General features: G+C 42.3%; 1 protein-coding gene across 1 annotated transcript in view; it reads left to right on the top strand.

Moving 5' to 3' along the window:
- The window catches only part of LOC125894890 (short transient receptor potential channel 7-like), an 85,407-nt gene that overhangs the window by 53,658 nt on the left and 5,711 nt on the right, over positions 1-26,038 (top strand). The window contains exons 8-11 of the mRNA XM_049586559.1: positions 15,112-15,307; positions 20,875-21,096; positions 24,761-24,841; positions 25,928-26,003. Coding sequence (XP_049442516.1) covers positions 15,112-15,307; positions 20,875-21,096; positions 24,761-24,841; positions 25,928-26,003 — 575 coding nt within the window. The remainder of the gene's footprint in view (positions 1-15,111; positions 15,308-20,874; positions 21,097-24,760; positions 24,842-25,927; positions 26,004-26,038) is intronic.

Consider the following 26,038-nt stretch of genomic DNA (forward strand, 5'->3'; position numbering starts at 1 on the left):
TAGACAGAATCACTGATCATAAAAAGTGTGTGATTGGACTTCAAGTGTCGGGACTCTACTTTCCCATGCTGACTTACCCTGCGCCTCTGTGCTGTGCATACAGTAGCTCCTCTGCTGAGCCGCAGCGCAGGGGTCTTAGAGGCTGTGAGTTCTGCTTGGCTGCCCACACGGATCCAAAGACCCAGGCAACGTGATGAGCCGACAGACAGAGCAGCAGCATGAGACGGGAGTTAACTGACAGAGATGCAGATAGACAGGTAGAAACAGATGCTAATGGAGTTGAAATGGACAGAAAGATTGTGGTCACAACCCGTGAGTCAGACATAGTAAGGAATTCTCGAGAAAGAAAGGAACAAGTACAGAAACGGCCCTGCAGACAGAAGTCCCTTATCATTACTATTACACAGCCATTTTCATCACGAGGGTACGATCCAGCTTTGTACATTATCGCCTTATCACTTCCCCTCTCTGCTTTAGAGATCAGGGTTAACGCAGCAGTGATAAAAATAGAAACCATTTCATCTTCACAAACTCTGACTGTATTTCTTGTCAGAGTAGTTTGGCTTTTTTTTTTTTTTTTGGTAAGAAAATGTCCCTGCCTCTGAGTAACCCACAGTGGTATTCCTCTGACAGTTTTCAGTTGCCTACACACGAAGTATGAGCTGCATAGAGACGGTTTTAGCATGACAGAAACCCCCTCAAATTCTGTTGCTGTTGTCAGTTTCGCCACCAGGGGTCAGTTTGGCTCCAAATCTCAACCTGTATGTACAGTGGCTGGCAAAACAGAAGCCTGGAGCAGGCTGTGAATTTATTTTTGTACTGTGTCTAATTGTGTAAAACTATATGTATTCAAATCAATATTTTGCCTATCAATGTCTCATAGACTTTGCAGGCGGCGCACCGTGATGCATTGGTGTTTCTTTCTGTCTGTGCATGTTTATTTTCCTGTCTCACTCAATTCAATTATCAGGCGCGATTGCAATCTGTTTGGTATAGTGTTGAATATGCGGCGTGCAAATTATGAATTCTCTAAAAAAACAATGTTCCGTCTATCTCTTGTCTCTGTCACACAGCTGAGTGTCCGTATGGATGCGAATGTGTGTGCTCAGCTGTGTGTGTGGGCTGTGTGACTTTAGCTGTGTGATGGGGCATGTTTGATGGAGGGCAGAAGAAAGGGCTAGTCTGATAGCTCTGATACAGGAAGATGAGGAGGGAGCCAGGTGTAGGTAGTAATGATACCCCAGGAGGGGCCACTCGTGCTGGGGGACAGAGGAAGGGATGTGAAGGGAAGGAGAGTGGGGTGTGGTGGTGTAGCGAGGAGGAGGAGGAGGAGGAGGAGATCGCTCTCACACATGTAGACTCACTTGCACAAACTAAAAAAAACCTCACACACATACACATACATGCACAGCTGGATAGAACTTAATGAAGACTGGGCAGTAATAGCGACACATACCCAATCCCCAGAGGCGCGAAGACTCAGACAGCTATCTGACTCAGACACTTAAAAAAAACCACCACATTCTCTTTGTTGAATGCCCACGCATTAATGTGCAAATGCACTTTAGCAGGGGACATGCACAAGGGGCACACACGTTCACACATCTGCTGTGTCGCCGTTTATTTTTGCATATGCCGTAACAGGTGCTTACAAACATTCATGTGCAGATCAATGCACACACATGCTTATCAGGATTCTGATTTGGACAGCGGTGGAGCGGTTACTCTATGTTCTACTCAACCATGCATGACAACAGTGAACAGACAGACAGACAGAGAGGGAGAGGGGAGATAAAGGCAGATAAAAGAAAAGATTGATGAAATAGCATAGTTGTTTTGAAACAGTCAGAGGTGGAAGCCGTGCATATTTTTGGGGCAGAGTAAAAGGAAAAAGCAAGGTGTCAAGGACCTTGGGAAAAAAAATCTCAATAATGATTATGCTGATGCCGAAGTGAAACAGTGGAAATAAAACTGAATAAAATGCAGCACAATCAAAGGGACCGCTAACAGCACTGCAACAAAGTAAGGAGACAAAGTCCACTGGGAGGAGGAGGAGGAGGAGGAAGAGGAGGAGGGAGGAGGGAGATGGAGGGACTGAGGGATGAAAGGAGAACCACAGGGAGAGATGTATATGCAGAGGAGGGTGTTTTTGGCTCTGCTGTTTGTTCAGGCAAAATGTGGGAGAGCAGCCAGGATGCACAGACAAAGGAGGGAAAAAGAAGGGAAGGGAGGATGAGAGAAGGTCATGCAGACAGACGCACGGCCGCACAGGCTCAGCACAGATTTAGGCTGCACACATTTTACCAGTGACCATTTAGAAAGGTGGAAGGAAATCAGAGCTCATACACAGTATACAGATTATGTTTTTCCAGCATTCAATTATTGTTGCCTCTTCGCTTGATGTTTCATTTTTCATTATGTCACTTAAAGTCATTGAGTTCTTCTTGGAACCGCTTGCCTTCATTTCATAACTGTAAAAGATGCATGTCTTTGAAATGAAGTGAAAGACACAACATGCGCGCTGAGACAGCACCGGCAAGACAGAAGGCATATCAGATTAAAACCAAGGGCAAAGCCATGTAATGGAATGTAAATGGAGGGAGACAGAGGGAAAGAAGGCAGGGATGTAAACTGAGACAAAAGAGAGGAGAGAGGACTGGATAAAGAATGGCATATAGAAATGCAGAGATGAAAATGCAGGGCTGGGATATGAAGTTGAAGTGAAGAATAAGAGAAAGTGGAAATACAAAGAGAGTTTTTGAGTCTGGGGTGACGGATAGAGTTTGAACATAGTGGCAAGCCTGGGATCCTGGTGAGAGAGACGAGGTGTGAAAGGAGGGTAATAGGTGGCTAAGAGAGCCCAGAGTGAAAGAGATGGCTGCAACGGAGTCGGTGTGAGCAAAGAGAGAATTTATTAGCTCTGAAGGCGAAGGCAGAGGTGTTGTGTTCAGCCTTTACCAGTCAAGCACATCTGAATGTCAAAATGAGGAGAGGAGACACAATTACAATCAAGGCGAGACAGTCGGAAAGACGAGGCAGACAAAAAAGAAATGGGATGGGATGTCACCAATATGTCAATGCTCAGACCAGTAGCTTCAAAGTTTCTGTCAATATTCTGTAGTTTTTCCAATAAATTCTTCCATTATCATGACAAATGATGGCAAGCATTCAATTTCCGTCTTGGCGAGATGTAATCCCTCCAAAATAGCTCTGAGACCATCATTTGACACAAAATCTTTGTATTGAAATTCAGTTCTTTAGTTGAGTTAAAAGGCTGTAGAGCTGGAAGATAACCCCACATATGGTCATGGAAAAGCTCCAGTGCAGTTCATTAGGCCATCACATGAAGAATTAATTAGGCTGACAAAAACAAGCATCTGATTTCTGGTGTGTTTCTGTCAAGTTTGTCCGGTGACAACTGTCATTAGCAGATTTTATCAGCTAATCAGCTTACAGTAGCTCCATGAGTTTCTTGAAAACCCTGTCCCTGGCTAAAATTGTAATGTTTCCAGCCCACTTCCCGTTAAAGAGGTCGCACGTAACACTTCTTACACAGAGATCTTATGCAAGGGCCACGATAAAGGCCCTTCATTACACCAGCTTTGCCTTATACAGAGCCCAACAACGCCAGCATAATGCTGCCCCAGTGTGTGATTTTAGACAGTATGCTGCCATTCAGGAAGCAAAAGAGGCATGACAGGTGTGAAATTTAACACAACAGCCTCAGCCTGTAGTGTGACATATAACACCAGCAATAACAAAAGCATAATGTGGCGGCTGATCTCGACCTGTGCTCAGAGGGTAAGGAGCTTCAGTGACCTCGTTGTTTTCCCAATTTGCTGACATTTTCAGCTGTTTTTCTGCTCCTTTGAGTTAGCTGTCAACTGCTATCAGCTGCTGTTTTTTAAATCTCAAGGTGACACATCATCAAAACATTACACCCATCCTGTCTATGGTCCCCTCCTGCTGGCTGACCCTTTTACAGAGACTTTGATTTGGCACAGTTACTCTGCTGCCGGTTTAAAGGCGAGACAACTCTGACCCCACGTTCCAAAATCGTACCTTTCGGCAGGATATTCCCACCTTGCCACAAGTTGGGAAAGTTAGTCTTCTCACCAGCCAAAGATCCATGTAAAATAGATAACAACAAAGAATCAGTAATTGCAATTGTTATAGTGTAGAGGTTGTAAGCCCAGGTATTATAAATATACATCCATCTATTTTCTGCAACTGCTTATCCTTTTAAATGTAGCAGGGGGGTGCAACCCATCCCACCTGACATTGGGCGAGAAGCAGGGTACACTCTACGCTATCCTATCACAGGGCTGGCACATAGAGACAGGTGATCATTCATGGTCACATTCACACCTGCTGGCAATTTAAAGTCACTGATTAGTCTAACCTGCATGTCTTTGGACTGTGGAAGTAAGCCAGAAAAAATAAAAGCGCCCCAGCTGGCCAGCAGGCTCAGACCTGGACCCTCTTACGGTGTGGCAACATGGCCAACCACTGCATCCCTGTGCTGCCCAGTATTACAGCTGTGATAAGGAAAATGTATCATCAGCTTATTTCTTTCTGAGTTAAAGGTCATGTGTGGAGGATTTAGTGCATCAAGCTGTGAGGTTGCAGATTGCAACCAGCTGAATACCCCTCGCCTTATGGCTCAAAATGTGTATGGGAACCTATGGTGGCCTTCAGATAACATGAAAATGTCAAAGGCCCTCTGCAGAGCCGGTGTTTGGTTGGTCTGTTCTGAGCTACTTTGACTACATGCTGATACAACATGGCGGGCTCTGTGGGCGAGGACCACAGAGGTATCATTCTAAGCTAAAATTAAAAAAAAGAAAACACAATGGTTCTTAGTTTCTGGTGATTATACACAAATGAAAACATAATTATAATTATTTCAGGGGAAAAGGCTTTGAGGATATGGACTCAGCATTGAATTTGGTGAACATAACACTTGAGTAATAATATCACAGGTAATCAGTTTGGCTGAGGTTGCTGAATTGTAAACTTGCACAAACCTTTGTGTTCTTGGTTTTGGAGAAGCTAAAAAAAAACAATCCTTAAAAACTCAGTATCACCTTACTGTAGCCTAGGGTTGGGCGATATAACGACTATCAAGCAAGACGTAGATTTAGACAATACCGTTTATATCGATATAGGGTCAAGTTGCGTTACAAAACACATACCAGAGTGCATCCCACCTCTCTCACACTCTCTGTACAGCTTGGCACCACTCATTCACTCACACGTTCTCCAGCAGCACTAAGAGAGATGCACAGCTGCTCCTCTGTTTAATCTGTCTGTTAATTGGTCTACAGTGCCACATCGGTCTATAATTTGCACGCTAAATCATTCTGTGAGATGAATGAAGTTAGAGCAGTAGCACACGTGCAATACTGTGGGCCTTTTCCACTATTATATTTGGCCACGCAGAGTCAAGCCATGCTGCAGCGATTTGCGTTTCCATTGTCAGTTTAGATGCGCTGTGCCATGCTGAGCTGCGCCAAAGATGGACCTTCTCCGGAGTAGGTCCAAAAGCCGGACTGCCCGTCCTCAACTGACGTCTTGCTGACCGCAGCCAGCCAACCTCCAGTGTGTGTTCATCTCTCAGGACTTTTGCAGCTTCTAACTGAATCTCTGTGGTTTGGAGTTTAGTTTCTCTCCTGGGCCTCCTGCTTTATTTTACTGTTTCATGTATGCTATCAGCTGTATTAGAAGTTGTGTGAAGTTGCTGTTCGAAAACTTTTCCTTATTTTGCTGCTTCACAATAAAACTTTTTACATAACAAAATAATGGGGGACTTTAACTGTGAGGAATATATAGGAAGGAAAATATGTTTATTATAGAATTAGTTAAACTTTGTTAGCCACTTTTCTTCAATAAAGGCAAGTCTAATAATACAGCAGGGAGGAAGAGTAAAAGTAGGAACAGCCACCGTGAGATGTTGATGAAGCTGCAGACAACAGGCTCTTATTGCACCTCTGCAAACAGCTCCCCTCCAACAGGTAAACTTCTGTTACCTGCCTTGCTTTGGAAAAACACATGCAGCATAAAATAACAGGGGACTTTAGCCATGGATCAGCTTGCAACTGAACATGTAGCCCATTTTGTAGAAAATACTGAGGTATATATTGTGTATAGCCATTCAGCCTGAAAATACAGAGATATGAAGTTTTGTCCATATCGGCTAGTGCCACTGTAGCCCCATGCACACTGCTTTAACATGTGGAGAGCTTTGATTGAACAGTTGCTGTTTTAGGGAAGAGTTTGAAGAAAGGCCAATTAACAGTTTAATTCATTAACAAAAAAAGCTATTTGCTCACGTGATTTCCCAGCTGTTTTTCTAGAGGACTCATCAGTGTGACTGGCTTACATCAAACATAACAGCAGCCAAACTCAGCGGGACACAACAGTTTGTGTTGCGTATTTTGAAAAGATCAAGTTTTTTATTTGATTAAAACTGTCTTGAAAAGATGAAGACAACCCAGACTAAAAGAGAGACAGAGAGAGACAGACAGCGAGGGAGCAGGCAAATTAAAAAAAAAGAAGTTGATGTCGTCCTTGATTCACTATCAAAACACTCTTAATTGCTCGTCTTGTGGTGTTGTATTCCCTGCTTAATAAGATTTCTCTCGCAACTTGCCTGAAGACACGCACCAAAACAGCATTCTTTTGCATTGCTCTCTTTTTCGCCTCATTTTGTGTCCCACCGCCTGTCGCACAAATATACACACACTCATAAACAGGCACACTCGGGAGACACACACATCAGTTTTTCTTCAGTTCCCACTTTCTCTTTCCCTCTCTGTCTTTTTGTCTCTCGATCAAACACACACATATACAGTACACATACAGGCAGGCAGCAAGCAAGCATCTCTAGGGAGCATTCATTCATTCATTAAAACCCGAGGTCACCATGGTGACAGCTCCTTTGGTGCGACTGATAGAAAGTTAAACTCAATTTAATATTTAAACATGTTTCGTCTATAGTTGCCTGTCTGTCCGTCTACTTGTCTGTCTGCAGGAGGGGAGAGGAGATCGAGGAGGAGAAATTTAATATCTTGCTAATGACTGAGGGGCAGAGGGAGAGTGACAGAGCAGGAGGCTGGGCGCAGCCATTCACGAGGTCTACATTTACATTTACATTCAGCCTTTGTGAGAATATTGCCGCAGATTAAACAAAGAAGAGAAATATATGAGAGTGGGGGAAACGATGAAAAAATAACAGTATAAATCATAAGAATAGATTGAGTGACAGAAAAAGCTAAAAGCTGTTGGGATGAAAGATGGAAAGGGGTGTGTGTGTGTGAGGGGGGTGATTCATAGACAGATATAAAAGCAATGGGAATAGGAATATAATGAGAAAATTGGTGAGAGAGATGGTGAAAAAGGAATGAGAGGCAGAGATGATAGTGAGGGAGAGAGGAGCTAAGACAATGACAGACAAACTTAAAGCGTAAAGCAAGAGAGACAGAGAGCACGTCTCTGGAGGAAGAGGTTGATTTGGGCCTGCTGGTGATTGGGTTTGGACTGCTCCTGCAGAGACGAGGTGACTCACCAGTCCCCCGCACACACAGATGCACACAATGCTGTATGTGGTGTCAGTCTATACAGTATGTGTGTGGTAGAGGAAGAGAGTAACAGTAAGTTCCTTACTGCCAGTGTCCTGCAAGGGTAAGGGTGTGTGTGTGTGAATGTGTGTGTGTGTGCGCGCGAGCATGTGAAGGCGTCATGCTGCGTGCAGCCTATTGGGAGCTGTCACTCTTAATAAGAGATAATAACACACTGTCCATCTCTGTCTCCAGATGCCCACTGTCCCTGCTGATTCACTGCCTGTTGTGCAATGATGTTATAAAACACACACACACACCAGTTTGAAATGAAATAATCTCATTCTGATGCCGTTAAAAAAATTGTCCATCATCCGGCACATCGAGCATCTCATAAATCTCAGTTACAGCTTATTGCATAATACACACATGACCAGTACCTGAGCTGACACTAGCGAAAGACAAATTCAAATTTTATCAGTGTTGTTGATCTCCAAGGATACATCTTAGATTTTTCATAATTGCACTTCCTCCCGGAGAGGCATCTCACACAGATCAAATAAGCAGAAAACAAGCTGAGCAAAACAAATGATGGTGCACAACAGCACCGGCTGCTGCGTGCGTCAACATTATCCAGTTGGGAGGAAGACCCTCTGCTCTCATACTTGAATGGTTGATTTGCAAAAACAGATATTTTCCTATTTATTTTCACAAATCATGTTTGTTTTTTTGCACTCCAGTCAAACCGGTGGCAGTGTAATCATTTTAAGACTGACCTTATCTGTTTATTTTCGACTGAGCTCCTCACTTCTATCAATATTTTATCTGTATATAATGTATAGAAGTGTGAAGTGTGATATATGTAGCTATACTGGTACATTGGTTAATTGTATAGTGCTGTAAAGAGAGCTTCACTTGCAGTTTCACTGCCAGCGCATAAATGTCACATACACATCTTTGGACGTCAGTATGAAACTATCACTCTGCCCAGGCGAACAGATGAACAGTGTGTATAAATAGCCAGCTACATGGTGAGTGTGTACTTTTAATTGTGTGAGTACATTTGTCCCTGCCAGTGTCTGCTTTAATGGCACATTAATGTTGCCTGGAACGAAGCCCTTCATCATTATCTACACTCACTGTGGGGGTTTTTTTGTGGGGTTTTTTTTTGGAACATAAAAATGTAAATCGAGCGAGCATTTCACACGGGTGGGAAGGAGAGCCGGGAGACAGAATAATTTGATTAAAAAGATAATTTGGATGTAATGTAATAGCGACCAGATAATTGTCCCCCTTTTTTATTTTTTTTTTTTAATATTTCAAAGCCAAGGAAACACATTTCTATCTTGTAAGAGAAGCTCCCGATAAGTGACGAGGCATTATTTAAAGAGAGGAGGCTCAAAATAACAGCTTTTCAAGGCAAGGCCACCAAAATCACCTTCCTCAGCTCTGTTGATAGGCTGGTGGATGTGTGTGATGTGAATAGTGAGTGAGAAGATGGGATTGTTGATACCAGCCTTCGGTCGCTGTTAGTCTCACCGTCTGTCTGGTGTCTGGGAGCATCTATTACAGCAACATAAAGAGGAACTTCTGCTCATGCTTGTGAATGTGTTTCAGTTTATACACGTCTCCGGTGTAAATCTATTGCGCTTACAATAGTGACACTGTAATGTGCATGCTAAAAAAGATGCTTATTTGTCTTGTAGTTATTAAAAGTCATATATACAACAATCAGAGTGTGGGATGGGATTGCCTGCACATGGCTCTTACCTCTGAGAGCACTTCTGTTATAAGCAAACATGAGATGATAGAGCTGAAATGGCGGTGGCAAGCAGTGCTAGTTGATCTAACAGCGCTAACAATGGCAGCAGAGCTAACGGTGATAATTGGCATTATGAGGGGCAGCCTGCAGGGGGAACCAGATGGTGGGCATTATGCAACCCAAACCACAGAATAAATGTTGGTATTGTATGTTTCTGCAAACCATGGATATGTTACATTTGTATGTTTCAGTTTTCAATTCTCACAGATAAACACTTGGTTAGAGTGAGGAATACGTCATCCTGCTTTTTTTGTTTGTTGGTCTTGAAGAGTGGTCAGCTGCTGTCTGTGGCTATCGGCAACCATCTCGCCTGGATGTCACACCATCCACCATCCCCTCCCCCTCTTTCTAATGACAAACTTAGTACACATACATGTAATCTGAATTAAAAATCTTTAGAAATTTTGATATATGTATGAGACATACAAATGAAACATATCCGTAGTTTGCAAAAAAGTATGATGCTAACATTTTATTCTGGCGACTGGGCTGCGTTAAACCTCCACGACAACGCCGTCCCAACCCACAAGTGGCACTGCTCTTGTGCACAGTACAGAGCAGCAGTGATTAGCTAGCTGTTAGGAAATTAATAGGAAGGGAGGGTGGGGGAGGAAACGGTGAGGGCGAACAGTTTCAAACGGAGGGACTCGTGCATGTAGGTAACAGAGAAGCTCCGATTATTACACGCACAGACATACATAGAAAATAGTGGTTTGCTGCTACATCAATTCCCAAATCTTGAATTTTTAACACAACTTTTATTAGCTATCACAAGAAAAAGATATCAACACAAACACCGGTAATCAACAATAAACACATCTTAGTTTTCACAAAAAAATTTAAAAAAAAAAACAGAACCAGCAAAGTGGGGGATACGGCGCATTCTTACACCAACACATGACCAAACAGGAGTTGGTCTGTTTCAACAGAACATCACACGTTTGTTGCCCCATACGTCCATAAATCTATCCACATCTCTCACAGCACAATAATAACTGCAGTCCAGTCTTTTTCTGACTTTGAGCATTTGAATGAAAATAGCTTTTGCCATTTTCGCCTGACCAAATAACTGTATTCTGACTGTATTTGAACCCAAGAATAAAAACCTGCTGATAGAAGACCTCATCGAACACTCTGAATAAATTCCTGTTTGTGTTTTTAATTTCCAAATTCTCGTATACAGAAACTTTAGGTAACTTGATGAGGTGGTGTCAACTTGTTCAAATATCATTCTGATTCACAAAAAAGATGTTTCTGTGTCTACTTCCTGGAGGCAGTATGTACCAGTGAAAACTTGTTACAAAGCAAACTTGCACAAGTATCAGTAGTATCCAGACCATGAACTTTTGGTCCCCTGCACTACATAAATGTAGAACTTCCTTCACCCAGAAAGTGTTGCCTGTGAACACAATACAAGCAGCTGTAACATTTATCATCGCTACATAAATGGCAAAATAATTTAATGACAGAATCATTAGAAGACAGGTTTGGTGGGTGTGATTCGATTAGCTTTGACAGCAGCCTCTAACTGTTGTGATTCAAATGATGCTAAATTCTATTTAAGCATTTAAAATCATTTATAATTAAGTCTCGCCCACTTCAAATCAATGAGAACAAAAGACAATGAGAAATCTGAAATTTGAAGTAACCAAAGCTCTAAAGCCCCTTTCCCACTGGACAGAAAACCCACTAACACCTGCTGACATGTGGCTTTTGTATTTAATGGGAAAAGTCACAATCAGCATTCACTCCCAGGACAAATGACTCTGCAGTAGTGACGGGTATTTATCGGCTCCAGTTGGCTCTGGTCTATTGGCAATGGGAAAGCAGACTATCACGCATTTTACCAGGTTTTCCAGTGTTTAAAAAACCTGGATACAAGCACTAACTTTGGTGGGAAAAGGGTACATGTCAGGCAGAAGTGTGTGTTCATGTAGGACTCCATCACTGATTGAGAACACATGTTTTCAGGGCCCTTAAGTCTAGGAATGTAATCATAAGAAATTGATGCTAGAAAGTGTGTTTTTTCTCTCTGTTCACAACCCCACAAAACCAATATTTGACATGCAAGTTAGCAGTGATTCTTGGCATATTATCATAAGGACATCTGTCATGTTAGCAGCTGAGCAGATGATGTTGAAATGTGTAGAAATCAATGAAAATGGGATGTCTTTTATATGTGAAAGCATGTTTGAAGCGCATTGGAAAAACCATGCATTCAGGGGCTAAAAGCAATAAATACATGGTATGTACTGACCATTCATCACGACATTCAGCTGAAGTTCAGGGATGCACAAGGAATAGTGACTCAAGGCCAGTCTGATACAAAGAGTCATTCAGGAGATGTGTCTCTAATGAGCAACAACAATGAACAAAATCGTTCTATGCTCAACGTGATTTACGAAAAGACAGTAAAGGGTTTAGTCATTACCGAGTTTCATCTGTCTATCTCTACCTGGTGGAAGAACTCAGCGTGCTTGTAATGTTTTCCTCGAAAGCAATGTATTTTTCAAGGAAGTGTGATGGATAAAGGCACAGCGTGTTCTCAGATGTTTCGCAGCTCAGTTAGAGAGAGACAGACAGAGAGAAAGAGAACACACACAGATCTGGTCTTGAAAGTTAAAGAGTGTATTTACTTTCTGCCTAAAAGGTCAAAGCTGAAGTAGAGGAGTCTCTGTTTTCATGTGTGAGTTTGACAGAGAGGAGGGGAGAGTCTGTGCCTGTGTGTGTCTGTCTCTGTCTTTTTATGTATGTGAGGTTGTGTTTTTTCTTCTCTCTCTGTGCTTTCACCTCGCGCTCTGCTTGCCAATGTAACTGTGTCTCTTTGAAAGACGTTAAGCTGGAAAACACCCACAGCCTCAGACCAGGAACCTATAGATCTTCTTCTTCAACAGCCTCCTTCCACTTCCAGCCCCTCCAGCAATCCAACCAGGTGGCTTCTCCCTCCCTACTGAGCCCCCCCTCTGTCACCTCAAACCCTTGCTTGCCACTCATGAAATATGTAACGACAGACATGCACCTGAATGTCAATGCTGACAGGTCTTGCAGTTTTATGCTGTTACCTCGGGTCAGTGTCAGAGAATCAGAAGAAATATGACTGTGGACCTCAGCAAAAAAGACCAATACATTTTTAACTGTAACAGAGTTTGATTTTTCATATCTAATTGTCAGGAAGAAAAGGAGAACTTTGTTTTTCAACCACAACTGCTGTCTGGTGTTCAGGGTTTGGGACTGATCTAGGTACTTTTAAGGGTACCGACCGAATTATGTCAAATTACTACCAAGTATCAAGACACAGTAAATCATTCAGTGCCAAATTTTAGTACCTGTGAGTGCATCTGGGTGAGAATAAGCGCTGATTTCGGCTGTGACGTGGCTGCTGCTGATTCTGGCCACTCTGATAATGGAGAACAGAACAAAAACAGGTCACAGCCAGTAACTTAGTGCAGTGGTGCCAGAAGCCTTCCTTGTTTCTAGACCACAAGCATATTTTTCATTTGCATGTCTCATGCAACAGATAGGTTTTATATCTACGCAGCTGTCTGCACCGGCTCTGTGCAGACTCATGTCTAGGGCTTGAAGCATTTACTTACACTTAAAGTCTATTGTTACACCCATTACAGGTCTCCAGTATAAGAAATGACAGGAATTGAGGTACGGGAGAACTTACTACGGAAGTTCGATATACAATCTATATTCTCCCACCTCACCCTTTCTCAAGATTGGCCTCTTAGCTATCACTTATAAGGCAGGGTTTAAGCTCCAATGTCACAGTTGTGCACACTGCAATCAATATGTCATTTGACATTTCCAAAGTATCCACATGTGATTATCTTCACACCTAGCACACCTTAAGCCCGCCCTCCGTCTGACTGGGCTTAACCTAATTGGCGGGGGAAGAAGGCAGATAAAAACAAACAAAAACAAATGAAAAAATTAAAGAAAACTAGTGTGGTGTTTGCATGTTCTAGCCATGTCTGCATGGGTTTTTCCCTGGGTACTCCGACTTCCTCCCACAGTCCAAAGACATGCAGGTTAATTGATGATTCTAAATTGCCCATAGGTGTGAATGTGAGTGTGAATTGTTGTCTGTCTCTATGTGTCAGCCGTGTGATAGTCTGACAACCTGTCCAGGGTGTTCCCCGCCTCTCACCCAATGTCATCTGGGATAGACTCCAGCCCCCCCGCGACCCTCAAGAGGATAAGCGGCTGCGAAAATGGATGGATGGATGGATGGATGGATGGATGGATAGTCTACCATAAGGGCAATACCCGTATCTTTTTGCCAGTTACTAGATCACGTGCCAGGGCGGACTGAACAAAGAAAAAGACCAAATCAAATCAAACCAAACAACGTAAACCTTTCCATGGCAAGAGCAGCTAAAGGACCATCGATGCTCTGCAGAGACACAAATGAATACTCTTAAAAGCACTTCACTACAGAATAATAAAATACACACAGATCAAGTGTTAAAAAGCTACATGACTAAAATTTAAAATACCTGGTACGTCAATCTACTTTCTTACTGGCTACCAGCCACCTTCAACCCAGAAGGGAAGCAGGTCTGAAATGCATGGATACAATAAATGTGAAAAGCATTCCAGTCTTCCCAAAACGCCAGCATGGGATGAGATGTGCACCTGTCTCATCCCACCAGCCTGAGCCAACATCACAGCCTGCGTTCCTCCTCTCTACATTAATGGTGCCACTACCTGGTGCACCTTCTTTTTTCCTCCGTGCCACCATGAGGTTGATGCCCAATGAAAGACACTGAATAAATATATCTATCTGCATTTTGCACAGAGCCAGAGAGCAGCACACTTCCACAGACTCTCCCTTCACGTTTGCCCAGCAGCAAAAAACAAACAGGAAGTTTGGACGTAGTTTTTATAACTGACGTGATATTGCTTATTAAAAGAGAGAGTAAAGTACTCAAAAAAGTACCACTGGGTACCGGCACTGAATTCCAGGTACCAGTACTGGTACCGGTATGGGTTCATATGTGAACAGTACCCAACCCCTCTGGTGTCTCTACAGTCTCACAAATTTCATTGACATTGACATTCAAATTAATTCGGGGAAAGTAAACTTGGCCTCCATGAAAAATGTCCAGTGTCTTCTGAAAGAGTTTAATGAGCCCCTGGTTTTAAATGTTTCGTCATTTATCTTAATACATACGGCCTTGACAACCTCCCCCAAAACAAGCCCTCATGCACGTTCATTTTAAGTTATGACGAAGTGAAAAACAAATCCTTATTGTTTCTTCATTAACTGCAGTTACGTTTTAGCATTTATTTTGTGTAAAGGGCAGCACAGGACACGGCTGCAGGCTTAATGAACTGACTTCTATAAACCAAACGATCTCTCAAATGCTGAAGTTGAGTCATTTCCTGATATTTTCCGGTTCTGCAGGAGTCAAGCATGTTTTCACGTACGTGTGTGCACTTCATGTGTGTGTTTGCATGTGTAGGTGTGTGTGTGAGAGAGACGGATAAATGGGATAATGTGTTCAGATTGGACATGACTCATCAGTTATTTCATCAGTGCCACCTCATAAACCCTACAACATTAAAATGCATTTTGTGTGTTTGTATGTGTGTGTGTGTGTGTGTGCGTGTGTGTGTGTTGTTGAGTGAGAGAGCAATTAGCTGCTAACACAGTGGGCTTTTATGTGTGTGTTCACTGTCATGTACTGTTTCCTTACTGCCACATCTTCTCTCTCCCTGCAGAGTGGAGGAGAGTTTCAAGACTCTCTTCTGGTCCATCTTCGGGCTGTCTGAAGTGATCTCTGTGGTGCTGAAGTACGACCATAAGTTCATAGAGAACATCGGCTACGTGCTGTATGGAGTCTATAATGTGACAATGGTGGTCGTCCTTCTCAACATGCTCATCGCTATGATCAACAGCTCGTACCAGGAGATAGAGGTACATAAATAGTACGGTCAGTCAATACAGAAAGGGTCTGATATTGTCAACAAGTCAAAAAGGATCATTGTTTGATCACCTCTGAGCCTGCAGGAGAATTAGAGTGAGTTGAAATTACCAAGAGACTTTAAAAATCAATACAATGGCAACAAACAGAAACAGAATACAAAATAAAAGCAGGAGTCTCACTGAGAAGTTGTCACAGAAAGAACTGAAAAGACAAGAGGTAGAAGTAAGTAAGTTTTTTTTCTCCAAGGTTTTCACAGTTTTGTGGGTATTTGTACAGCCTCTTTCACACACAGTTCCCTGTAAATAGTGATTTTCACTGTTCTTCAGAAACATTCCAGTCTTGTGCCTTTTTACACTGGCCTTGACGCTGTCCGAATAGAAGGGGCAAGACAGTTCAGCAAATGGCCGTAATGCAACACTTTGCATGCCATAAAATTCAACAGAAGAAGAAGGTGGGGTGATGGTGCAAGGCTGTTAAATGAAAGCTGGGACACCATGTCATATCGCATCATATCATATAAAACACATGCACAGTTAAGACTTGTCTGCAACCGTCTAAAGGCTCAATAGTCGGGGTACTGTTATAGAACATAGGAACAATTGACCTATGGCTAAGCCACGCCCCCCCTCCACTCACTCGGGCAAACTATCAACGTTCAGTGACCGGGCGCTATGGCAGGTGTCACAGTACACGGCATTTCGCAGGAGGCAACTGATGATTTTTGGGGACATAACGATCAGATGTCATTGAGAAGTAACCAAAAGGGCCTAAACTACGCATTGGAGGGACATATTCATCATTTTATTGTTGAGAAGGTCAATGAAAAGTTTAAATTACAAGCCAAAATTTACAGGTCACAGTGTACGCTTGTGAACCGCATCTCGTTGCCATCACCATCAAAGACAACAAGTTAAAGTGCCACTGAGGTTAAGGTTTTTGGTTCAGAATATGAGAAAAAGATAACGGCCTTTTTACCATCTTTACCAAGAGTGTCTCTTTGTTAGTTTGGTGCTACAGTATTTACATTTAATCATTCAGCATAACGTTTGCCAACCTTTGTTATCTCTGCGATTATAGATAAATTAATGAAGCTAAGCTCCAGCAGTTAACGTGAGCTTAACTAGAGCCCTTTGGACAACAGCTATCAATGATATACGATCACGAAAGTACAAAAACTAGAACAAAATAGGCTAATAAACTCCCAGCAAACAAGCTGACATGATGAACAACGCAGCTAGGAGCTAACATTAGGCTAACTTTAGCTAACGTTAGCTAGAGATGTGAAAGATAACTTTACATTTCTTTCCAGCAAAGTGACAATATGTTGCCTCAAAGGGTCCATGTCATTGGTCCGACAGCTCATTGGTCCGACATCCCATTAGTCCGACGGTCCGTGGTGCTGAACGGCTCCCGGCGGGCGTATTTCTACCTTGATGGTGCGCCGCGACCGGCTCTGGGTCAGCTGGAAAAGGCTTGAGGCGAAACAGGCTCACGGCCAAACCTAACCAGACCTTAACCACAGGGCATCATGATGCAGTGTTGGGCAGTAGTGTCACTATAGTAGCGGACGTTTGCAGTTTAACTACATTTCTCAGTAGCTTGGTGGTAGCATCGCTGTTTTCTGAATCAAGTAACTTCTCAGTAGTTAAGCTCTTTTATTGATCACCTAGCGTGGTAGCGTCCACACAAGCTACATTTCCAAAATCATTTCTGAAGCTCAAACAAGGCGGGGATTTCTGTTATGGACTGAAATAAAACTGTCACCGCTACCACACAGAGTCACTTCCACATGAAGCTGACGGGGGACAGCCCTCCATTCTGAAACACCGCCGTCCCCAAACCCCGCCATTCCGAACGACCCCCACTCCAAAATTGATTTTCAAGTCCATATTGAGTTTCCTGCATCAAAGACTGCCGCCTGCTCTCCGGCCGCACTCGCACAATGCTGAAACTCGTTGTACTACAAAAGCTTGAAATTAACGTTCAACTCATTGTTTTTTATTGAAAATATGTCACTGTCTTCATTTATTAGGCCTATGTATAATTTCACTAGTAGCAAACACATTTAAAAGGAGACGCTTGTCGAGTCTTTTTATGCGCGCCGTCCGTGGTGCTGAAATCCCCACTGCAGCCGCCGCTCCTGCTGACAGCAGACTGGGGGAGAAAAAAAAAGACATTTCTTTGCTCTGTGCTTTCAGAAAATAACCAGGGTTAAGGGAAGAAAGACCAACGGTCTGTACAGCAGTCCCACTGTGTTTGCCAGGGCATATCAGGCTGTGTGATTATGTGCAAAGTTTGGTTTAACGCATTGGAGCAATTTCATACAATTTCGGACATTTAAGATGAAGTATTTGCTTGTTTTGTGGTTAATTATGCACATAATCCATTTGACCCCATCATGAATGGGATGTTTATTCGTTCCTGCAGACAGAGGCAAAAGGATCAATGGGCAGCCCCCGTTTCCTTTGCGTCTGTCTCGTTCATTCAAACTTTGTAAACACGGTTGGGATTTCTAGGGGACATACATGTGTATGCTGCTCACTACAAAATGTGTTTACTAAAATGTGTTTACTAGCCTCATTTCTAGTCAAAATAAATCTCTTGACACTTAAAAATTTTCACTTGAAATAAGTATGAAAATCTGCCCATGGAGCAAGTTTTTTTTTTTTTTTGCTTGCAATAAGAAAAAAAACTTGCTCCATGGACAGATTTTTTTCTACTTATTTCAAGTGAAAATTGTCTAAAAACAAGTTACTTTTTAGGAGATGAGTCTTATTTCAATTGTAATGAGATTTGTTTTGACTAGAAATAAATATTCTTGGTAAGATTTTGAGTTTTTGCAGTGTACATACACATACATACATGCATGTATGTTTTTGACCATGTTGTGACTGTTTGAAGCAGGTCTTCATTTTGCTGTTGTGGTTTGAGTCGTGTTGGGAGTTAGTGCAGCTCACTGTTCAATAAACAATTGAACTTAACTTTTTTACCTGCCTATCTGTTTGACTGACAGTTTTATTGATCAGTAAGATAACACTGACTTGGCACAAAGTTGGTTCAATTTAGTAAAAAGCTTGGATGTAGTTGCACTAGTTACTTTCATTTTGCTGTAGCTTAGCTTGCTACATTTCTGAGGGTGATAGCTTTGATGTAGTGAAGCTTCATTTAATATTAGAGTAATTAGTAGCTTAGCTCACTACACTTTCCAAGTAGCTTGCCCAACACTGTCATGATGATTTCGGAACGGACTTCGGAACAGTGGGTTTAATATGGTCTGAACAATGGGGTGTCGGACCAATGGGCAGTTCCCGCCTCAAACACAATGTTGACTTACCTTAAAACAGATAAAGACATCCTTGTTAATCTTATTCACGTTGAGTTGATGTTGTGGTCTAACGTTACCACACAACTTTATCCAAAGGAGACACTTTTCTCGGTTGAGATGTGGTTTAAAGTGTAAAAAATACACCTCGTCACCCAGCCTCTCAGGATATCTTGTGTCGGAGTTGCATGTACCCCATGCACACCCTTTGACCATTTTTAAACTTCAAATCTCTGAAAAAGCTCATAAAACCGAACGAAACTGACTTTCTGTAATGCATTTCAATGGACATCCAGGCAGGGAATGTCCTAGTATAGGGAATGGCTATACGCACTGTGATTGGCTCATCGCGTTTGAAGGTGGGGCTTAGCCATAGGTCAATTGCTTAATTTCATTCAGACATCCGCAGATGGCCTTGAGTCAGAATATATTTTATGCAAAAAGTAAAGGTATGGATGAGGATTCTTCAGTTATTGAAAACATAAATAAATGAAGCTTTGAGTTGGTTCATGCAGGACAATGGAGGTCATATGCCTCAGCTGACAGCCAGCTGATTGGATCACTGTTTCTTATCAGTCTCACACCAATCACAGCCCATTCCCATGCAAGGTGGTCCATTTAAATATGGCTTCCTACTCACTGATCCCTGCTACACTAACGCTGCCACATACCACTGCTGCTGCTGCTGGCAAAGCTTTTCCTTTCACCATCCCAGTCTCCACCTTTCTAATTCAGAGTCCTACCATGGCTCTAAGGTTAAATGGTATTTTATGTCTTGCTTTGGCCCACACTTGTATACCTGGGGGGTTTCCTGCATTGCTCTCCCTGTTTTGGCATAGCACTCTGTTTGAAGCCCTCAGTGCCAGGCATAACTGTTTTTCAGTTTGTTGAAATAAATGGGTAAATCTATGATGAGATTGTTCCTGACAGAAAATGTTATAGTGTATGGCCGCTGTCCAAAAAGTTCTGTGAGGAACGCACCCAAGGAGGCGCAAAAAAAAAAAAAAAGAAAAAAAAAAGTGCATCCAAAGAGCTCCTGATCAGACAGCATCACTTTATTTCTAGCATAGTCTGCTGTAAAATCTCCAACATCACAGCTCCGGTTACACTTTGTATGTGTCACACCCCATAGCTCCCATTGGGTCAAAGCCCCCATCTTAGCCTTCATTTAGTAGCCTTGGGGCAAGGCTGGATGTATGTGTGTGCGGTGCAAGGCGTCTCTTATTATTTCAGGAACATGACCAGTGAGTAGATGTTTTTGTCCAGTGCCAAAACACACAGAAGAACATGTGTTGCTTGTTCATTATCAAATCAACTGCAAAAGCACTAGAGTAAATGCTAAACTGTATAGAGGTCACAGATTAAAATCCGTAATCAGTGAGGTGTTGTTATTGGTTCGCTCACCATTTACGTGCTTGTCCCTCCAGTGTTACTGCTTTTATTCTCAACACAGTCGTGCTGACATTTTCCTTGGTAAAGTACTAGAGCCCCTCTTACACATGCACTGCAAACGTGAAATTATCTAGACATTACCTGGAGGAGCTGATTGTATCGGACATTAAACAGACTTTTGCTGCCAGCTCCCTAGTATCAAGTCCGTGTAATCTCCGATTGAGCCCATGTGTGAAATAGAGCAATTAATAGTCCAGAGAATTCACAGCAAGCGAGTGTCATTGCTGATGATGCTTCCATGAGGCTTATGCGAAACCGGAAGAAAACAAACATCCAAGGGTGAAGAGGAAGGGTCATTGACACAAAGACAGCAACAAAAATGTCTAGAGAGATGAGGAGATTCGATATTTTAAGGGCAGAAGCCAAAATAGTCAGACAAATAAAGGAACAGCAGGAGACTTTGTTGTTTATTAGCAAATAACGAACCAGCTACATGAAGATGATGTAATCTGCATCATATCCTGCCTCCTGTACGCTTTACGCAGGTGCCACCCCTCATCTAAACCAGAATGTTTCCAGTAGATGAGAATGCATCTGACACAGACATTCTCCTGTTGTGTGCTAGATATGTGAAAGGGAAAGTCCTGACAATGCCCTGACTTGGGAATCTTGGGAAATTTGCAGTACAGATCTTGCTGAACATTGACCCCTGCTCCCATTAACATATGACCCAAACATTTTAGGGAAAGACTGCATGTGTGAAAGACGTTTAAGTCTTCACTGGTCACCAACCCTTCTTGTTTCAAATACTCTCTGCCTTCGTCTGTCCGTTTGTCTCTGCAGGAGGATGCCGACGTCGAGTGGAAGTTTGCCCGAGCCAAGCTGTGGCTCTCCTACTTTGACGAGGGCCGCACCCTGCCCGCCCCCTTCAACCTGGTTCCCAGTCCAAAGTCCTTCTACTACCTTGTCCTCCGCATTAAGTCCTGCCTGATACGCCTCTGCAAGGCCAACAGCCGTCGCCATAACAACGAGCTGGAGCTGGGCATGCTCAACTCACAGGCCAAGGTCAGTGTCGGGAATCATCTCATTCCTTGTCCAGTGATGAATTGCAGACACAAACAAAATAATATTTTGCTATTTTGGATATGTTATCATATGTGACAGGGAACAACTAATGAGCTGATATTGTTTTTGACATTGTGAAGATGATTAACCAAGTTTCAGTAGCGACTAAATAACAGACTCTTTCTCTTCATATCAGTATTATTATCTCTTCGAAATGCTTTGATTCAACTATTCCTACATTTTCTAGGAACTGTGATGCGAGCCAGTAATTACGAGCTAATTATGAACAGCATGCAATTTGTTTTTCTTGCCTTCCATTCAGCAAATTATTACTGTTAACAGGAAAATGGTATTATGAATTGACATTTACAAAGAAAAAGCAAGTTACAATCAGCAATTTAGATCAGTTCCATTCAGTTTTTTCTCTTTGCTTTTGTGCATCGTTTTGTTCTTTTTAAAGGACATTGTGCTGCATTAGCTGACAAACTGTTTACCATACTGATTACTGTCCATCCAGACGTTCCTCTTTTGCAGAGTCCCCCTCATATGGCTTCAGTTAAAGAACTGTCTAAATTGGAAAAAAGGGCAAAAGAGAAGCTCACTAATTGCCTGTTTACAGTTTATAGACCAACTGTTTGTAGCATGACTGTCAATTACTGGCTCTTCAGCATGTATAGCACAAACATAGTCCTCAAATGGCTCCGTCATTAAGACCCAGGAAATACATGAAAATCCAACCGCACACCTGGGATGCAACTTTAGCTTTGCTCACTTTCTCCCCCTCAAGGATTGTCCATCTAAATAAAATCACTGTAATGAAAAGAAAGTCTCACATGAGGGAAATAGCATAGGCTGTTTAACAGAGAATCAGTCTTAGCGCTGGTGTTGTCCGCAGGCATTTCCTCCATCTGATTCCTCAGCTCAAATGGCTCACCTCAGTGCCTCGGCAAGGCTATTAGTCAGGCCATTGGATCTTCCCGCATCTGCTCAAATGCCTGTGCAGGTTTCAGATGGGGACAAGATGGGTTACACCCTGCTGCCTCCGTGAGCTCCTGAACTTCTCTGCAGCTCTGACAGTTTAAACTGCAGAGTCAAGCAGGTGCGGCGAGAGATCGATGCAAAAGCTCACACTCGACCACGGTGCGGTGTCGAGAATGTCAAGTGAGATACGGAGAAGACAGCGTGGTCTTTCTGAATCAGTAATTTTTTCCTCTCTGTCTTTTGGTCCTCGTGTCTCATGTGGGATATCCACCAGGCGCTTAATTGAAGCTAATTGTGTTGGTTTCAAAGCAGCATATGCTCAGAAAGATAACAAAGTTGCAGTTTGTGAAATGGAAAGAGAAACTGACTGAGCCTCTGGTTATGTATAATTTAAAGAACATTTGTATATAGGTTTGATGGAAAAAAAAAAAAAGTAAGCTGTAGTTCAGTAAGAATTTGTACTGCGTGAATATGTCATATATGTCTTATATATTTACTCCGTCACATGTATTCATTTCAGACTAGATCACAGAGTATGCAACAAAGTCAGTCTGGCTTTGGTAAACCTCTGCACAAAAGATCACATCCACATGAAGCTGAAGCAGTACTTGCCATCTGGTTGTGCGGTTCAATAAAACAGTGAGGAGATAAAAACGTTAATTTGCCTCTTTATTGCAATAATTCAGAAGGTTTTCTCTGTTTTACAGAGTCATAATAAAAGGACGCATTTTGTTCTTTCAGAGAACACAGGATGAGTTTCCCTGCAAAATGAAATATATATAGAGAAAATCAATGAGAGCACAAATGAATGTAGCTCTGAATGGTGTCTTCTTTGGGTGACTGTAGATCGTAAATGACACCTATTCCAACTGATTCTCTGGTAGTACATAATATGGGTTTGTAGAGATGTCGTATCATGAACTTGAGTATTTTTTCTGTTTTAATGTACAGCATTTTAGAGTGAATGTTTTTAATTTAGTACAGACACATTAACTATTTTTTTCCACATATATACAGTATGTTGTATTTTCACAATTTTAAAAACTCTACTTGCTTTCAGAGAGAACTTGAAAAGGCTTTAACATTGAAAGCTAATGTGATTTAGCTTTAGCTTAAAGGTTTATCAGTTATTCTACAGAAAAAAACAAATATTTCCATGTGTATTATTCTTTATTAAAGGGACAGTTTACCCCCAAATCAAAAATCCATATTTTTCCTCTTACCTGTAGTGCTCTTTATCAGTGTAGACTGTTTTGGTGTGAGTTGCTGGGTGTTGAAGATATCAGCTGTTGAGATGTCTGCCTTCTCTCCAATATAATGGAAGTAGATGGCACTCAGCCAATGCCCCAGGAAGTGTGCCAGGCTTTGAAGACAATTTTAGTAGTAGCTTGTAGACTATTTTCCATTGATTTACACTGGGAAAGAGATGTCTGTAAATCAGTGGATAAATTTTTTAGCATCATAACCCTCATTTGATACATTTGGTCCGATAACATTTTGGCAGTCTAGGGAAGCCGTTAACGGAGCGCTAAACCGAAAATAGCTGGCTCGGCTGGCAGAAGTCTCTAGTGCGCCTGCCCTTTGTGTCGTACAGTCCGGAAGCAGTGGTGATCATCCGGGTAATTTTATACAGCAGTTGAACCAATTTGGTTTCATGTACCACTGAGCAGCTTACATAGGGATGAATGGGGCCTGCCTCCAAAGCTAGATCCAGATCTCTTTCTACATCCATGCACTCTAAAACTCAACAGCTATCTTCTTGCTACCAAGATACACCCACCAACCGTATCACTGTGCAGAAGGAAGCATTCATCTACTATTAGCTAACCAAGCACCACTGTGCTAGCTAACATTACAGCTCAGCAGAGGAGGACACTGTTGATGTTTACATAACACACTGTCACAAGCACAAGCTTCTCATCCATGAGTAGATGCATGTTTCCTCCTACACGGTAGATCGGTAGAAAGAAAATAATTCCTATTTGAAGCTGCTCACAACAAGGTCTGTGAATTATCTTGAGTAACTGGGTCATGATTTCTGAAAAGAGACATTGTTGCATTGCATTCTTGAGTTTTTCAAATTTATTTTTCGGTGCTTTTACTCCCACTAGCTGAGTGGCATCTATTCAATTATAGTTGAAAGACGGCAGACATCTCTACAGTCAATATCTCTCAACACTGCAACTCACACCACAACAATCTAGACTAATAAATAGCATGACAGGTAAGAGGAAAAACATGTGGTTTGATTTTGGGGTGAACTGTCTTTAAACTTTTATACCACCCCACTGTTATGTTAAGGTATCTCCATGCCCCTGCAGCTTTAGTGCATATACAATAGCAGCTAGTTGCGTGTGTCCACACTCAAGTTAAAACTCACTTTGACACAGCAGTGCTGAAATAGCACACAAGCTACAAAGCAAGGTCATGGACGTGGAAGGCATCTAGAAATGAGTTAATAGAGATTCACTCCGGTCAAGTGATGCCATGGAGTCTCTTGGCCCTCTCTTTGAAGACATCTGTGAGCACTAGATACAAAGCCCTGCCTCTCAGTGTTGTTTTGTTTTGCCAGTGTGTTGCCTCCTCTAACACCCTTTCCAAACGCTCCCATTATAAAAGATCACTCACCCATGAAATGTGGCGTTAACACTGAACTGCCGTCTGTATCTCACTGTTACAACAGGATGAACGCCACAGGACTTATCCACGCCCAGGAGAGGAGTTCATCCCCAAAAAGTCTAGGAAACACCCGACCAGATACCAGGTAAGACGGAGGGGGAAGGGTGGGTGGAGCAAAGATGAGACAAAGCAGAGCCAGAGAACCTTAGGAAAGAACGACGGAAAAGGAAAAAGAAATAAAAGGGAAAAGAATAAATAAAATGAGAGAGAAACATTCAGGAATATGGAACAAAATAAACGTATAGAAGCAGAGAGTAGCAGGCAAAAGGATGATAAGGGATGACAGGAAGAGAGATAGAGGGAGAAAATCAGAGGGGTTTAAGAGATGAAGAGAGGCTGATATGAAAGACAGAGGTAAGGAAGAGTGAAGGAGGGAGGAAGATGAGGCAGAAACAACAGAGAGGAAAGAATTTTTCAAGAGTTGGGATGAAAGGACATCGACTGAAAGGAAGGCAGGACTGAAGAAGTGACTGCGAGTGAAAAAGGGAGAGGAAGGATGGCAAAAAGAGAAAGAGAGCAACAGAGCAAGGCTGAAAATGGCTCTAATGAGCTGTTTGAGGGAGATCGAAAGCAGGCACTCAGTAAATGAGCTCAAAGTATCATGCTGAGGAGAGAAGAGATGCTCTCCTCCTGAGTCTGCCCTTCACCTTTTCCCTGAGGGGAATCTAACTTCCTTCACTGGTCCACGACGCTTTCTCTCTCAGCCCTCCCAGTTTGTGTTGTTTTTTTTTTTGTTTTTTTTTTGGTATAGTTGTTGTTTCTTTCTGGGGTTTTTTTGGTATATTTGTTGTTGTTTCTTTCTGTTTTTTTCCTGGCACAAAAAAATCACGCACACACCAAGCATTGCGATTTTACCTAATTATCCATTTGTATGTGTGTATTATGTGTGATGACAGGTATAGACTCATTCAGAGTGCCTACATGCAGAGATTGACTGCTTGAGCCTTGGCAGCAGCTGCAGGACATTCCTATTGGCTTCAGATCAATACTCATACATTTCACACGCAGTCTCCGAGACACAGTGCTTTTCTCCACCACTGTCTGCAGGATTGTGTGTGTATGTGTGTGTATGTAGGCGCGTATGCACGAATGAGGATAAATACGCTGCACACGGTCACATCACCTCATCACCCTCTCTCTATAATCTTCTCCTTTCTCCTCCTCTGTATAGAAAATCATGAAGCGCCTCATCAAGCGGTATGTGCTGAAGGCTCAAGTGGACAGAGAGAGCGATGAAGTCAATGAAGGTAAAACTCATCTCTTCATTAAGGCCCACTCTCGT

Source organism: Epinephelus fuscoguttatus, linkage group LG9, assembly GCF_011397635.1.
Source record: "Epinephelus fuscoguttatus linkage group LG9, E.fuscoguttatus.final_Chr_v1".
In the NCBI taxonomy this organism is placed as follows: domain Eukaryota; kingdom Metazoa; phylum Chordata; class Actinopteri; order Perciformes; family Serranidae; genus Epinephelus; species Epinephelus fuscoguttatus.